Here is a 17,489-nt window from a genome sequence, read left to right as displayed (position 1 = left end):
AAGAGCGCGTATTAAAAGCTGGTAACGAGGTAAAACCAGCAGTATCGTGCTTTTTCTGCGGTAAAATGGGGCATAAAAAGAGACACTGCAGAGAGTTTCTGGCACTAAATGCCAACAATAGTGGTGAGCTGAGTAAAGGGAAAATGAAGAAAAACCAGAAAGTGAGAAAAGTGCGCGAAGACGACAAAAAGTCGTTCACGTTCATGATACATTGCGAGACGAAGAATAAAATAGGTTCGTGTTCCTGGTTGATCGACTCCGGTGCAACTTCGCATATGTGCAGAGACAGGAGTGCGTTCACAGAATTTCAGACCGGTCGGCGATCGAATGTCATTGTCGCTGACGGTAGCGAGAACCGTGTAGAAGGCGTAGGCGACTGCCTAATCGTTTGCGAAGATAGTAGTGGCGAATCAGTGAATGTAACACTAACTGGGGTTTTGTACGTCCCCACGTTGGAAGGCAATATGATATCAGTCAGCAGACTTGCATCGAAAGGTGTACATGCGTTTTTCGACGAGGCTGGTTGCAAGCTAATGTACGGCAACACAACAGTGGCAATCGGAGATCGGAAAGGCGACATGTATTGGTTGCGAACGATAGTCGATCGTGTGGCAAAAACAAACCAGCGACAGCATACTAAAAACTGCCAACATACTTGGCACCGACGGCTCGGACACCGCGATCCAAACGTGGTGAACGTTATAAAACGCAACGGCTTGGCTACAGGAATAAATGTAGAAAATTGCGGCATTGAATGTACGTGCGAATGTTGTATCGAGTGCAAAATGGTTCGTTCTCCTTTCCCGCAAGTAGCCGAGAAAACATCCCGAGAGGTGCTCGACATTGTGCATAGCGACGTGTGTGGACCTATGGAAATCACACCGGGTGGATGCCGTTATTATATGACGATGATAGACGACCATAGCAGATATGCATATGTGTTTTTCTTGAAGGAGAAATCCGAGGTGGAAATGAAAATCCGAGAATATGTTCGCTTAGTCCAGAATCAGTTTGGACGCAAACCGCGTGCTATACGTTCGGACCAAGGAGGGGAATACTCCGGCAAGGCGTTGCGACAATTCTACCAAGAAGAAGGTATACGTGCAGAGTATACTGCAGCATATTCACCCCAGCAAAACGGGATATCTGAGAGGAAAAACCGAACGCTGAGTGAAATGGCCCGGTGCATGTTGTCGGATTCGGGAATGCACAAACGGTTTTGGGCCGAGGCTGTTAACACAGCCTGTTATATTCAAAACCGATTGCCGACATCGTTGATATCAAAAACTCCTTTCGAACTGTGGTTCGGTCGTAAGCCTGACCTCAAACACTTTCGTTCATTTGGTTGTAAAGCTTATGTGCTAATCCCATCGGTAAAACGTAAGAAACTAGATGCAAGGGCCGTGAAAATGATATTTGTCGGCTACTCGCCCGAGCACAAAGCCTACCGGTTATTAAATACAAAAAGCGGCGAAATCACGATCAGCAGAGATGTTCGATTTTTGGAGCTTGAGGAGGAGATTCCGGAGAAGAAAGAGGATATGCAATGCACTGTCGCGCCTGTCGAGAATGAAGTGATGTTGGATGAACTACCGAGTTCTGATACGAAACATTCTGATGATTTGGATTCGGATGAAGAGTTTTACGGCTGGAATGAAAACGACGCTGAAATTCGGATTAATGACGATGTAGAAGAATTGAAACATACGCCGATGGAAGAGCCCGTTCGTCGATCTGAGAGAACAACGGCTGGTGTTCCACCTACACGTTATCACGCGGAAGTGAATGCCGTGAAACATGATGCAGTAGAACCTCGTTCGTTTCGTCAAGCAATGTTGAGTTCGCGACGCGCGGAATGGAAATCTGCGATGGATGAGGAGATGAAATCTCATCAAGAAAATAAAACATGGCAGCTAGTGGCACCACCATCAAATCGAAAAATAATAGGGTGCAAGTGGATTTTTAAATGCAAAGAGGATGAGAATGGAAATATAGTCCGGTACAAAGCGCGGCTGGTAGCGCAAGGATTTTGCCAAAAATACGGGACAGACTATGATCAAGTTTTTGCTCCCGTTGTACGGCAGACGACGTTTAGAATAATGTTGACAATCGCTAGTCGTAGGAAGATGCTAGCCAAACACATCGATATTAAAACCGCCTATTTATATGGCCTATTACAGGAGGAGATATTCATGCACCAACCTCCTGGCTACGAACAGGGTGACCGAAAGCTTGTTTGTCGTTTGCGGCGTAGTTTATACGGACTCAAGCAGGCTGCACGAGTCTGGAATAAACGAATCGACGAAGTACTCAAATCGTTAGGATTCCGTCAGTCAGAAGCTGACCCCTGCTTATATATAAAAGCAACTGGAAATCATTGCATATTTCTGTTGTTGTACGTAGATGATGTTATTGTTATTTGCAACACCGAGGAGGAGTTTGCGAAAATTGCTCAGGGTTTGAATGCAAAGTTTAAAATAACCATCTTAGGCGACTTAAAACTGTTTCTTGGAATTCAAATCCGTTTGGTAGATGGGCGATACCGTGTAAATCAGAAAGCATATTTAAATCGAATTTTGGAAAGATTCGGAATGCTATCAGCGAAAACTTCAAAAATTCCTATGGATCCCGGCTTTCTTCAACGTAAGGAGGAGGAGAGCACGAGACTGGAAACTTTGAAGCACTATCAAAGTCTTATCGGTGCTCTATTATACGTTGCTGTGAACAGCCGGCCGGACATCTCGATTGCTACATCTATACTAGGTCGACGAGTGAAAGATCCAACACAAGCCGATTGGAATGAGGCGAAACGCGTGCTTCGCTATTTGAAAGGCACAATAGATATGGAGCTGCAACTTGGATACGACGATCGGGAACTGGTATGCTGGGTGGACGCCGACTGGGCCGGTGACGTATGTGATCGAAAGTCTAGTTCTGGATACCTATTCAAATTTGGTGGAGCTGTAATCGGATGGGGTTGCCGAAAGCAGAAATGTGTTGCTTTATCGAGTACTGAAGCTGAATACATCGCTCTCGCGGAAAGTCTTCAGGAACTTCAATGGATTCGCAAATTGTTGGCCGATATCGGCGAGCAATTAAAGCTGCCAACCCTGGTGATGGAAGACAACCAGAGTTGCATCGTTCTGACGCAGCAGGATCGGGCACAGAAAAGGTCAAAGCACATTGACACGAAATACAGTTTTGTGAAGCAGATGGTACGTGATGGCATCATACAATTGCAATACTGTCCAACCGAGTTTATGGAAGCAGACCTATTGACAAAACCGCTTTCTGCTGTGAAGCTGCAGATGTTGCGAAAGGCGATTGGCATTAATTCCATCAACGTTGAGGAGGAGTGTTGAACCGGTTGAACACCTGGGTTCGATAACAACTACTTTGTAACCAATTAAATCGGCAACACTGCCACTCATATTTTGTTCTATAAAGATAATTAAATACAACCTTTATTCATTCCGTTCTATCGACTATTATAGACCGCTCGCCTTTATCGTTTCACGAGAACGCCCACGTTTCCCATATTCCAATATCTCAACACATATTGCTTATACAGAAGGAAGTAAACTCACAGAGGCTCGACTATACAGAACGCTTGTGAAAAAAACCCGTGTCGAGAAGGCATAATATAGTATTTGCATGCCTTAAAAATCACTTTATACAGTATGATCTCAAAGCATTTCGATCCAGCGGACAGTGATGTTATCCCACCATAGTGTCATCCACGAGCTTTTCCAGTTTGTGGGGAATGTTCCAATTTGCAGTAAAAGGTGCACAAATTGCTCGTTAATAAGACGAAGGTCTCAACAGGATGGGAATATGATAGCAATTGATAAAGGGGCGGTTCAAATATGGAAATCTAAGTGACTGGAGGACAACAGGGGGAAGCTGACATGGTAAAGATGGGCGTCCAGATAAGTAACTATAAGCAGTATTATACCAAGCTGAAACGTGAAGCAGAGAAGGTTGGATCAGTGGAGAATACGTCTGAAACCAAGTGCCTATTAGCACCGAGCATGGTCGATCTTGCCTAGGCTATAGTGTGATAGTCGGCGTAGACGAGTTCCGAGGTGGTGGACGAGTTTGTATTCTTCGGGTAAATAATTTGATGTGCTTTGACGGTGGATGTGAGAACGGTGTAGAGAGGAGAAGGATGAACCTCGGGCTGGCGCAGCTTTTCGGCGAATTCAGTATCCAGAAAGTTGATAAAACTCAAAGGGTACAATGGGCGGGACATGTTTCTCGAATCCTCGAATCCGGTTGGTACTTTTGGCCATCGGAAAAAAAACCCGGAAGCCATAGAAAAACGAAAGCCGTTGCCTCGAACACGCATTGGAAAGTGGTAGCCTATTTAAAGTGGATCCCGCAGTTCTTAAACCGTTTTCGAACACATTTCTGAACAAGAATTATATACCGCGTACCCCGGATCATTGCAAAATGAGTTCAATGTTTCCGCAAATTTTGCTAATTTAGCAAGTAATCTGCAGCTCTGGACTGAGAAGTGATGGCTTCGTAACTTTTAGATCCATCAACCAAAAGAAGTACCTTGAGAAAAGTTTGCTCCCTTTTTTGGAGAAAAATGTTATTCATTGACCCTTCTGAAATGACTTTCAATCAGATCAGCGGAACACCGACATAATGCATAATGTTCAGGGAAAATTTCAAGCAATGGGCTATGAAAAGAGGTAGGGTTGCAATAATTGGCCCAGGTACTAACCATATTGTGAAGATTGATTTGATATTGACTCTAAGAAAAAGCAAGTATTGCCATATAAAACTGACCCTGACTACAATATGATTGATGGGCTTGAACTATAGTGGCGTATTTTGTTAACTCCATATTCAAAATACACGTAAACGGACGTAAAAACTGTACCGAATCAACCAAAAGATGAAAAGACCTGAGCATTAAAATATAATACAAAGACGATCTCGCAGATTTATGTTTCATTTGCTGTTATTATATAGCTAGTGGAACTATACGAGCCAACAGTTAATTTGCATCCAATGGGCGCACATTCCGTAACACATCGAGTGTTTTATGATAGCGGTGCGTCTGGTGCGTGCATCCTTGAACAATAAACAATTGCCGCATATGCCTCGATTCAATGGTAGCAGATGAGATAGAGAGAGTTAAGCGTTTCCAGACGGCTATGCCGGGCAGACTGTTAGAGATTATTAGAGAACAATTCTTGGATATAAAAATCATGCAATTCATCTCAAATTTGTTTTAATTCATGATGATTCCATCAAATCGCAATAATTTCTGAATGCAGTGGAAAAATGGGGTTTGGAATTTTCCCGCCAGCATTGAACATTGATTGCAAGTGTATGTTTTAAACTAGCGATGAATTATTAGCCATTTTGCCAACACAATAATAACCGGTAAAATGCACAACTACCATTTTTCCGATCTATGCTAAACATCTTCCCTGGAATACACTTCAATTCTGAGCATGGCATCATAAACCGGTCCAGCCTTCGTAGGACGAAAAATTTCTCCGACTTGCGATTCTGTAAAAGACTCCTTTCAGTTATTAACCGTAATTCCTCGGTATTGTAGTTGTTGTCGATCATAGAATTCGTTTCACCGTACAACGTTTCATCACCAATGAACGTAATAAGAATTATTACTACGATTTGGTTGTCTTTCAGTAATTCGGAGTCCGCGCTTTTTCCATCAGTTCGTTCAGACTCCTGATGTTTTACGAGATAGCTCTCATCCAAACCCTCAAAACTGCTAGCGGAATGTTAATTAGGAATGAAATGGGGAGAGTTGCCTAGAAGGAGCGTCAAATACAGCTCTGGTTCTCTGAAGCCCCTACCGATCGCTTACTCGCAGATCTAAGTCAAACGATGACATTCGATACCCATACCTAGAAATGCTTCATGTACACACTGAAGCGACTTAGCTAGGATATGCGAACTTGAGAGCCTATTCTCCAGGGGCGGCTCAAACAGCGTCTGTCAGCGTCCGGTGGAGTCCCGTAGGTAAGCATTTATACTAGTGTTATAGTCCAGAAAAAAAAGACACGGAACACCTGTTATGCTGATGTCCGGCAATTTTTAATAAAAGGTTAACCCTCTAACGGGCAACATCGTAAAAACGATGCGAACGAGCAAATGATTACTTTATCATGAAAGTACACTCAAAAGAAGCTCGAGTGTTGATTTTCATGCGAAAATATTTATCTGGAGGACGACTAGGTGTGAAATAGTCCAATTTCTCTTTTTAGTTTTTCATGCATAACGCTCTACCCAAATATTTTTAGTTCAAATATATCACAAAATTGAAAAAAAAGCCTGTACATTACTCATAGGAAAAATTTGAGATCGAACATTTTGTTCTAAATGTCCTTTTCCTTCAAACGTAAAAACGGGAATATTCGCACAATAATTTTTTCGGAATTTTTCGGAATTCTTGTTTTTGAAAGATGATAACTTTTGAACGCATGGTCAGATGTGAGATTAGTAAGAGATGTGAAATTAGTATCAACATGTCAGGAAATCTGTTCTGAACATATTTCTCATATTGTTCATTCAAGACAAATTTCGTATGTGGCTCTGGAGCTTCAAAAGCGAAGGCCGTCTACAGACGGTCTTACCCGTTAGAGGGTTAAGGTTCTTTGACAGAGGGCTGCTAGAACCCTCTGATATTTGGAGAACAACTCCCAACGCAGTAGAGACAAATGCAAATAGTCACAGTGGTAGAAATACCCAACATGAAGAAAAAAATGTGTGTTGTGAGTGTGTACTACAGACTAATCAACATAGGCGTACCAACAAATGATAAATTCGATGATGCTTAGCATAAGTTTTACGACAGGCTCGATAGGATCTATGAAGAGTGCGCAAAACATGGCGGGAAAATCATCATCAAAGATGCAAATGCGCAGATCACAAAGGAGGAATTCTTCCGTTTTGTCATTGGAAGACATAACCTGCATGTATCGACAAATGATGACGGTCTAAGGATCATAAATTTTGCCCTAGACTGAAGAATGACCATCCGTAGCACTTAATTTCCACGTCTGACTATTCAGAAACACACCTGAAGGCATCCATTTGGAGACTCTAGCTCCTAAATCTATCATGTTCTGATTAATGGTCGACACTTTTCATATGTCATCGATGTATGGTCTTTTCGGGGACCAAATATCGCCTCTGATCTCGTCATGTGCAAGCTTCAGGCAAGGTTGTCGAACGCGGCGAAAGCTTGTACTGAGGGGATGTTGCGTTTCAATAGCCTGCGGTTGACGGCAGACGGCGTGGCAGTGAAATACGTCAAGAAGCTTGATCAACGAATCGCAGAACAGTAGGAAGAAAGGGATAAGGATATAAGTGGGCTGTGGAGGAACATCCATGGTGTCATTGAAACAACTGCGAGAGATGTGGTAGAGATGAAGGCGTAAAAGATCGACGCTGGATTGATGCCGAATGACACAGGGTGACAGATGAGAAGAATCGTGCCCTTTGCGACTATGTTAGAACAGGCGAAAGTAAAGAGAGACTAGAGCTGCGGATAAAAGGCAACTTGCCAGCTACGACGCACGGTGCAGAAGCCGGATCCAGGAGAAGATCGACGCTACTCTTCGGCGGCAGCAAGCTGGATTCCGTGCTAGCCGATCATGTGTGGACCATATCTTAACTACCACGTTCCCTATTATATTGGAGCAGATCAATAAATTTCAGAACTCTCTTCTAGTGGTGTTCGTTGACTTCGAATAGCGTTTGATCAACTAAACCACAAAAACATCTGGGGCGCATTTAGGCGCAGAGGAGTTTCAGGTAGGCTAGTCCATTTTCTTGAGGCCTTGTAAGAGGCGTTCTTGTACAAGGTTTTGCACAACGGCGTATTGTCCGACCCTATAAGTATTAATGCTGGCGTGAAACAGGGCTGCATTTTATCGCCAGTACTGTTTTATGTCGTTATGGATGAGATATTAGTTGGAACGATTGACCAAATCGGAGATTGCCTTGGAATACTCTAACCATGGAGCATCTAATAGTGACCTTGACCTAGCCGATGACATTGTCTTGCTCGCACAACGCTGAAGCAATATGCAGAGCAAGTTAGATGACCTCTACGAAAGCTCCCAGGCAGCAGATCTCACAGTCAATGTAGTAGCTGATGCTGGTTCCTGATGCTGGTACAGGTGTTAAAGAGAACTATTTTCGTCGCACTGTAGCGTACTGACTTTCGCCAGATGACGATGGCAATCTCTCCAAACAGTGCTTGTAGCTCAAGATTCATACGTCTCCGTTACTCTCCGCTTTCAGTTTGTACTCCGCCAAGTACCTTCCGCTCGACAATAGCCGAAAATAGAAATATGCCTAGCGTTTTGCGAAGGGCTAAGGAAGCCTAATTTCCCGCTTAAATGCGCAACTAGATCTTCTTACTAGTGTTGTTGTCCGTGTGCACCAGCAATCCCAACTGCACGAACCCATCTGCCACTTCTAGTTCGTCACCATCAACAGTTACCATCCGTGAGAGGCACGCGTTTGTTTCCTTCGAGTATTTGGTCTTGGCCGCATTTATGTTTAGAACAGTCGTCCTAGATTACGATTTCGTCGGATCACCCCTTCAAGTGCGATGTTGAATAGCATGCAAAATAAGCCGTCACCTTGTCCCAACCTTGACTGTATCGTATGTTGCTTTAAAATCAATAAAGATGTGGTGCGCGGTCAGGTTGTACTCCCGACATATCTCGTAATTGCGCGGACCCTCATCAAGCCCGCCTGGTATTTCCTTACAAAACCTTTTGCTATCGGTGACAGCCAGAGTAACAAGATCATAATCAAAAGCCCCCTCCAGGGAAAGCTACGCCACCGGCCACGAGCTGTATCAAGTATACAAATATGCTAATATAGTGAAGGTAGTACAATGTGGCCAACTGCGGTGGGCCGGGCGCGTGCGCAGAATGCTCAACGAAACAGTTGTCAAAATTATTTTCAGCAGAGAACCAGGAAGAAGCCGTAGATTTCGGGCCAGATCCCGCTCCCGATGGATGGGCGTTGTCGGGGATGACGGCACGTTTAGCTCGAGTTCGAGGGGTTTGGAAAACGCCAGCACAAGAGCGACAGCACTTGAGGAGCGTAATTCGTTCGGCACAGGATCGATAACGGACCGTTGCAACCAGGGCCGGCGCTAGCCAATTTGTCGCTCCATGCAATTTCTCAAAATGGCGCCCCCAGAACAAACGAAAAACAGCCGGCGTTGTTGTGTGCAGACATTTTACTAGCTCTCGCAAACGCACAGTCTCGTAGCGTCTTTCTGCATAACCACTCACAAGGCAAACTTATGAGCAGCCAGCTGCCCGTGAGGATTAGTGGTACACTGGGATTCAGATTTTGCATTACTTTTTGTTTTCTTCTTCAGCTTACGCCCTCGATTCTACACGCGGGTGAGAGTGCGAGTCCTCGCGAGTGATCGGTATCAGTTGCTCAGGCTGCAATGACGTGCGAGAGCGACGCCCGTGGCTGCTAACTAAATACACACTCACAAAAGTCGTTGCAGTGTATGAATAAACAAGAGCGGGAGTCCGAAAGGATTGCTTATGCCGGCGTGTTCATTAGAACGAGTACGCGTGTGTGAGAAAATTAGCTTAGCAACACCGGTCACAGTCAACCGCCATTTCTTTTGAATAATTGTCAGTTTCTTGAATTAGAATGATGAACCTTCAAAAATGAAAACGGTTCATATTTCCCGTTGCTTCAGAAACTTCGTCCTCATACCTTGCTGCTTCATCGAACATAAATCTGCTGATTGTCGGTTCTGAAGAGATTCGAAAATCTCCCGAAAAGTTTCTAAATAATTTAATATCATTATTGTCACTTTCCCACCACGTTTATCTGAGTGTTTTGATTGTTGTGTTTTGTTGCGAATAGATTTCATCAGGAGGAGGCGGAGCGCAAACGGAAAGCGAAGAATGGCGTAGGCGTATGAATCATGCACTGCAGGCACTACTTGAAATGATTCTCAAAGTACACTTATCGATATTTGGGAGAGTACGATGGGTCGGTTCGGTCACATCGCAAGAATACCGTATGACCGTGCAGAGCATCTGCTCTCTTCTAGACCTTCATCGGCCTTAAGGACCCCATTGGGTTGAAAACGAATAAAATGTTGGCGGGTCATTCAGGTCGAACAACAAAGCCAACATCTTCATTTGCCTGCTTGGTTCGCGGCGTTCATACACAGGCGAGAGTGTTGACCGAGCATGAATTCACCAACATTTTCGGCCAACATGTTCGTACGTGTATGAGGGCCTTTAGGAATAGAGAGATCCAAATTACTAGATGGCTCGACCAGGTTGAAGTCGATTTACTTGTGTCAGAATGCTCAACGAATTGGCGGCAAATAGCCCCCCAGCTAGCATTTTTATATGTATAAAAAAGTTAAAAATCAGCATTGCGTACATATATACATGCTAAAAGATGCGTCAGTTACTGTTATTATATACGACAGAAAATCAACTTGAGCACACTTTATCAAACATTAGTTACGATTCCGAATTTATTAAGCGATATTTACGATAATTTTTGTACTTTGATGTACGACTTGGTGCTGGCTGGGCCAGGACCCAATACAGCAGAGAGTAACTCTAGATATACCACTTGCCATCCCGGCTTTGTGCTGCTAAAGGAGAAGGAAAAAAGTTTTATATTAACCACTTATTTATTTAATGCTAGTTTGTAGGCGAAATGGCGCCCCCTCGAAGTGGCGCTCCAAGCAGCATTGGCGTAGCTAGGAACTTTCCCTGGAGGGGGCCTAGGGGATGCCTTCCAAAAAAATTTTGATTATGATCTAGTTAATCTGGCGGTCACCGATAGCACAAGGTATTGTAGGGAAATACCAGCCGTACTTGATGAAGGTCCGCGCAATTACCAGATATGTCGGGAGTACAACCTGTCCACGCATCACATGTTTACTGATTTCAAAGCAACATTCGATACAGCCGATCGCGACCAGCTATGGCAGATAATGCACGAACACGGTTTTCCGAATAAACTGATGCAACTGAGCTTTGCTACATTGAAGAGAGTGTTGTGTTCCGTGTGCATCTCGGGGATACTTTCGAGTTACTTTGAGACGTGGCGAAAGTTGGGACAAGGTGACGACTTATTTTGCATGCTACTCAACATCGCACTTGAAGGGGTGATCCGACGAAATCGTAATCTAGGACGACTGTTCTAAACATAAATGCGGCCAAGACCAAATACTCGAAGGAAACAAACGCGTGCCTCTCGCGGATGGTAACTGTTGATGGTGACGAACTAGAAGTGGCAGATGGGTTCGTGTATTTGGGATTGCTGGTGCACACGGACAACAACACTAGTAAGACGATCTAGTTGCGCATTTAAGCGGGAAATTAGGCTTCCTTAGCCCTTCGCAAAACGCTAGGCATACGCTATTTTCGAGCGGTAGCTACTGCGGGCGATATTTGGCGGAGTACAAACTGAAAGCTGAGAGCAACGGAGACGTATGAATCATGAGCTACAATCACTGTTTGGAGAGATTGCCATCGTCATCTGACGAAAGTCAGTAGGCTACAGTACGACGAAAATAGTTCTCTTTAACAACTGCACCAGCACACAGTGGTCCAATCAGAGAAATACGTGATCGTTTGATATAGCGCCGAAACGTGAAGTTTTTCGCATATAGTGTCTTTAGGAACATTTCTTGGTATAACAAGTCCCTTCTTGTGAGAGAAATCTTTGGGTGATTAATTCCCTTAAAAGTGAGATACGAAATTTATTTTCTCGTACATTCGAGATACTAAGCTACTGGCACCCCCACTAGCTACGCCAATGCCAAGCAGCTGCTTGTTTTGCTTAAGGGAAACGCCGGCCCTGGTTGCAACTAAAGTAAAGTAAGTAAGTAAAGTCTATTCCATTTAAGAGGACATGAACGACTAAAAATTTTGAAAAAATCATTATTTTTTATTTCAGATTTTGATTCTGCAGTCTTTTCCGCTTATTTTGATACTAAATTTGTAATGATCCGACCACGGGATGTGGCCGAAAAACGATCATACACATAAGCATTCCAGTGCGGCGTGGAACAACTTCAGCGGAATAAAACGCCGCTCCTGTAAAACCACGATTTTCAAACTTTATGTACCTTTTTCTCAAAAACTACACAACGTATTGGAACAAACTTTTTTTGTTTTGTTGGTAGTAGCTTGACAAAGACTTTTATAACTTTTGTGGTTTGTAAACGAAACAAAATAAGCGGAAAAGACTGCAGAATCAAAATCTGAAATAAAAAAAATAATGATTTTTTCAAAATTTTTAGTCGTTTATGTCCCCTTAAGGCAGCTTTATCAGAAACACGTATGATTTCCTTGATAAGAATTTCTCGAATTACTTTCTCCGTACAACGTTTCGTCAGCATCGAACGCATTAAGAATTCTTTCTATGATTTCATCGTCTTTCAGTAATTCGAACTCCGCGCTTTGTTTAGTCTCCTAATTTTTTCCTTAAATAGCTCTCATCGTTTCCTTTTCCCAATACTGTTGGTGAAAGATTTTCTTCGTCAATCTGGTGTGGATTATGCGGCCGATTTTGTGATTTAATCCTTCAGGCACCGGATCCCATTCTTGTGCGATCCAAAAACGCGCATCCTCAATATTAATTTTTTAGAATGTTGATTCCAGTGTGATTTATTTTCAAAAGTGCTTACTACTTTTTCGATTAAAAATTTGTGATACTTAGACTATGCTGCAATTTGGTATACAAAGTGTTCAAGATCATTTTACTATACCCCTTCTAATGTACTCTTCTAAAACTAGTTTATTTTCACGGCAAAATATTGAAAATGTAAATGAAATTATGGTTTATATCGAAAATATACTCAATAGTTACAGTGCTTCGATGCAATTGATGAAAAATGTAAACGAAAAAGCAGCAACTTCTACACAAAACGCCAAGGGTTAGCGAATCCAGCGAAAATCTAAGTTCTCAGTTATGATTGTGATATTTTCTAATAAAATTAGTTGTCAGAAAAAAAATTGCCTTACGAATTGTCTAATTCCTGTATTGAAAATCAGACATTAGTCAGTTTCGTTTGGAAATAAAGAGCATATTGCATGCAGAAGATGTGACAGAATGTCATACCAACACGAAACTAAACTTTTCTCATTATATATTTGTTCGACACACTCCGTTGTAAAATCATGAAATTGCTCTTGGTTAACAATATTGGAACGAAAGTGCTTTGTCATTCGTGATTGCATGGTAAGTTTGCGTGATGTTGTGTTCAATTTTTATCATATTATCATTGTTAAAGAAACGACTGATAAATTCCCCATGGTTGATACCTCAATATTTATCGATTTTTTAAAATATGAGAAGATAATACTTCTTTTTAACGTCTTTCTTTGCTTATTTCTTGATATTTTACTTTGTAGTAGGCACCCTAAAACAAAAACGAGATATGTATGATTAAAATTAATCGTGAGTGAATGTAAAACATAGCTTGAAAGAGCGTGCATAGTGCAAGCATTTGAATTGCACATATACAAAGTTGCAGTGAAATCAAACCGAGTTACTCAATCAAAAGTAAATTGCATATCCTTATGGCACTTGGGGGGTTCCAGTTTTTCACATCGATTGAATGAGATGAATCATTGCGATGCTCGATAATAAATCGATTTTATTTTCGTCTAGGGTAAAACCCCTCAATTTTGTATTGAATCATGGCCGATTATTATATGTCCCACGTTTGAGTCATCTGCATTACAAAACCGTTACGAAGTTCCACATTTTTATAATCGCTCGAAAGCGCCACCAGTCTGCTGAAAATATCGTGGCCCTGCAAAGCTCCCCATACAAGGGGCTTCGCGTAGCTTCGGCGCAGCGGAAAAAAAGTAAACGCAATCATTTTCCTGTAGCTCAAAGCAAAACACGAAAGAAACTTTGTGTTACAACAGCATATTTCCTACAATCGCTCTTAAATCGCTGAAAATATTACGGTACATGCCAAGCGACTCGGCGAATAAGCTCTAGTATAAAACCATAATATTTATACTGCACAACACTGTTCGTAACCAGACTAGAGTATAGCATTCGCTCTCCGGTGTGCGGTGTGCTCGCACACATGTACAGTGAAGTGCCGCGCCACCAGCAGAAAACCATCGGGCTTAACTAACAACCAACCCACCGACTTAAGCCGAAGCGACCGAGGTAACCAAAGTCAGCCAACCGACCATTAAGTCGAAGGAACTCGTAATAACTAGCCATGGAAAATCAGCGCCCCTTCTGCTGCTGCATGACTACGTTTACCACTTTCAGAAAAGTTTTCCTCGTGGCTCACCACACAATAGAAACTAGAGTAGAGTGCAGGCTCGATTTGCAACCAGCACCAATTGGATGACAAGGTTGACAAATTCTTCGTACCTAAAAGACAATATTTTCAACTGCAACCTTAATTGTGTGTGGTCCAATTCGGTTAACTTCCTGGAATTTTACTTCGCCTCAGTAGTATGTAGTGAAAATTACAAAACAACCAACCAACCCACTCGTTTGATATATGTACCTTGAAAAATTTTGATCAGCTCCGACATGTTCCAGCCGTTGAGTAAATTCTTGACGTAGTTATCCATATTTATGACTGGCTGCTTTCGTGATTCGCTTTAATTTCCGTCGTTGCGAGGGGAAATTTCCGTAATACCTCCCGGATTAGATACAGTATTCCACGGCAGCTGACACAACGTACCGACGACGTACAACACAACACCACCACGGACAAAACCGCTCACGCTTACGAGCGCACACTGATGCACAATACGGATTTTGGAACAGTCACCACGGGTACGGAGGAAAGGAAAATATGAATTGAAATAATAAAAAAATACTTGTAATCACACTTCACAGCACTCCATTTACGCGCTGGCTTGCTTTGAGATCTCGATACACACTAAAAGAAGCGTTCGAGGATGGATAGGCGAATAGCTTTTTTTTGTTGTGAATAATGAAATTAGATGAGCAATTGAGGAGCGAGTTCTCGCTCGCCAGCGCTCTGAGAGCGAGCAACGACCGCCCGCGGTTTGTTTATACTTGCCTTTCACTCAGCGCCACTCAAAGAGGACACGTGCTGAACAGAGATGCACAAACGCAACGTGCTTCGAGTTAGAGCACCTCATATCTAGCCGCTCTCCTAATTTTTGTTTTGTGAAACTGTGTGAGTAGCAGTGAGAAAATCCGATTGATTCTGTATCCTCTCTCGAAACAAATGCGCGACAAGTAACCATTCGTTTGGTAATACCTGTACTGTAGAAATGGGTAAAAAGATCAATTTATTCCCAACGTTCAAACGAATGAAAAGAATGTGCATAATCTCGGATTACAGTTAGTATTTTCAACATATGTACAGACACTGACTGCTGCTCGCCGTGAAGTGCAGAAAACATAGATCGACAATGCGCTGGAACTTTTAGGCCGGGAAAGAAAAGTGAAGAGAAACTACTACTTTTCTCCTCGAGTTCGAAAGCAATAGGTAGACTATGCCCTGGTAGGTAGGTAATAAAAACTAACTACAATCTATCGGTACGGAATATAGTTTCAAAGGTAATGTTCCAATTCCAACATTGTTAGTCAGTTTGAATTATTATCCGCAAGTGCCGTTCATAATACCGTTAAAATATAATCACTCACTTTATAGATGATATTGAAGCACTCAACCGTGGGTCGTCATTTGATATGTTACATTGTGTATCGATACGAAACATAAAAAAAGCTAAATCAATCAGGTGTTGTTCTGTTGCATGCATGTATGTGGTTGCTGTATGTGTTTAACAACAAGGAACAATAAATACGATTGCGGCTTTCACAAGTGGACCACGATGAACGAAGCTCGTTCTGATAAAGTGCGGTTTAGCGTTATTTTGGCAAATATGTTGGTGTTGGCAAACCACGGAGTGGAATATTTAATCGCGCTGCGATTACCCGTTCAAGATAAAAAAGTATGATTTTATTGCCAGTTGATGTTCGACTTGCGCATTCGCAAATGTGAGCTATGAATCTTTAGCTTGTGTAAAGCTCACTCCACATAACAACCCGTTTAATATTACAGAAATATTCACTCAACACGGGAATTATTTTTATGATCGAAAATCGGAAAGTATATTTCTTTTTCATAACATCGAAAATATTTTTATTTTTTTCTGCATTTTGCCTCTACCTGCCATAGCAATTATGCCGAGAAAATGTTGCAGATTTGATTTATCTGAATTAATCATAAAGTTTCCAATAAAGCAATATTTTATCATATTATTATTTCATTTGTATGGGAGCCCCCTTCTAGAGGGGGGAGGGATCTCAAAACATCATGAAAACCTTCCCCGGCCCCAAAAACCCCTGAATACAAATGGAGTTTGACGCAAACATTACGACCAACACTTTTTTCTACAGTGAGCAAACGTTTTCAGAATGTCGCGAAATATTCGGAAAGAAAGTGTCACCGTGAACTGTGATGACATTGTTATTCACCTCCTCTCGTTGTTCATGTTCACCGTAGTATTTACACGTCTAGTAAAATGAGGTGAGATCTACACCACGATGCTTTCATCGTGAAGTTTTATCGTTCGTGCGGAAAGTGAATTACTCCCAATATTTTAGTATATTTGAAATGTAAACACGGTTTTCTGGGGTATGATGTTTTATTATATGACCAGCTGACCCGACAAACTTCGTATTGCCACAAATTAAAGTGTGTAAATAAATCGTGAATCTCGGATGACCTTTGTCTCGAGTTTTGCAAGTTTCTGGGGAGTTCATGGGTATTTTAATATGCAAATTTTGCTCACAATAAAGTAGAAAACAACTCCCCTTTTGCTTAGCCTGATAAAATAAAGAGGATAGCATTTAAATATTCGCCATCATTACAAATCATTTCGCCGAATACCATTTTGCGAAACACCAATTCTCGGTTGACCATAACGCGGAATATACAGAGTTTCGCAGAATACCATTTCGCGAAAAACCTTACGCGGGATGTACCATTTCATGGAAAATCTTTTCGTGGAAAGTACTATTTCGCAGGGGTGACCCAACTGAAGGAAAGTAATAGAGGTCGCAGGTCGCCGGCAACACTCGCGACCTGTGTCCGTCTCACCCTGAATCATCTAATGTTGCTATCGATAGTTTCTGGTAGTCTTGTTACTGACTAATGATTTATGAATGAGTCCAAAATTTCTCGAGTTCCGTTAATTTTTGAGTTACGCAAAAATGTCTGCTTTATTTGTATGAGGGTCCTTATCCACCATTTGAGGGATCTCAAACCATCATTAAAAAAATTCCTACCTCCAAAGCCCCCCACATGCCAAATTTGGTTCCATTTGCTTGATTAGTTCTCGAAATAAGAGGAAATTTGCATTTCATTTGTATGGAAACCCACCCTCTTAAAGGGGAGATGGGCCATAACTCGCTTTCTAAAGAGGAGAGGGGTCTCAATTCACCATAGAAAAAAATCT

General features: G+C 42.2%; 1 protein-coding gene across 1 annotated transcript in view; it reads right to left on the bottom strand.

The window, feature by feature from the left end:
* LOC128737478 (uncharacterized) overlaps positions 1-14,808 on the bottom strand; it is a 50,530-nt gene extending 35,722 nt beyond the window's left edge. Inside the window, exon 1 of the mRNA XM_053832120.1 lies at positions 14,555-14,808. Within this exon, the coding sequence (XP_053688095.1) occupies positions 14,555-14,621 (67 nt within the window). The 5' untranslated portion in view covers positions 14,622-14,808. The remainder of the gene's footprint in view (positions 1-14,554) is intronic.
* Positions 14,809-17,489: the final 2,681 nt, after the last annotated feature.

The sequence above is a fragment of the Sabethes cyaneus genome, chromosome 2 (genome assembly GCF_943734655.1).
Source record: "Sabethes cyaneus chromosome 2, idSabCyanKW18_F2, whole genome shotgun sequence".
Taxonomy (NCBI): domain Eukaryota; kingdom Metazoa; phylum Arthropoda; class Insecta; order Diptera; family Culicidae; genus Sabethes; species Sabethes cyaneus.
This window is presented reverse-complemented; position numbering and strand designations above follow the sequence as displayed.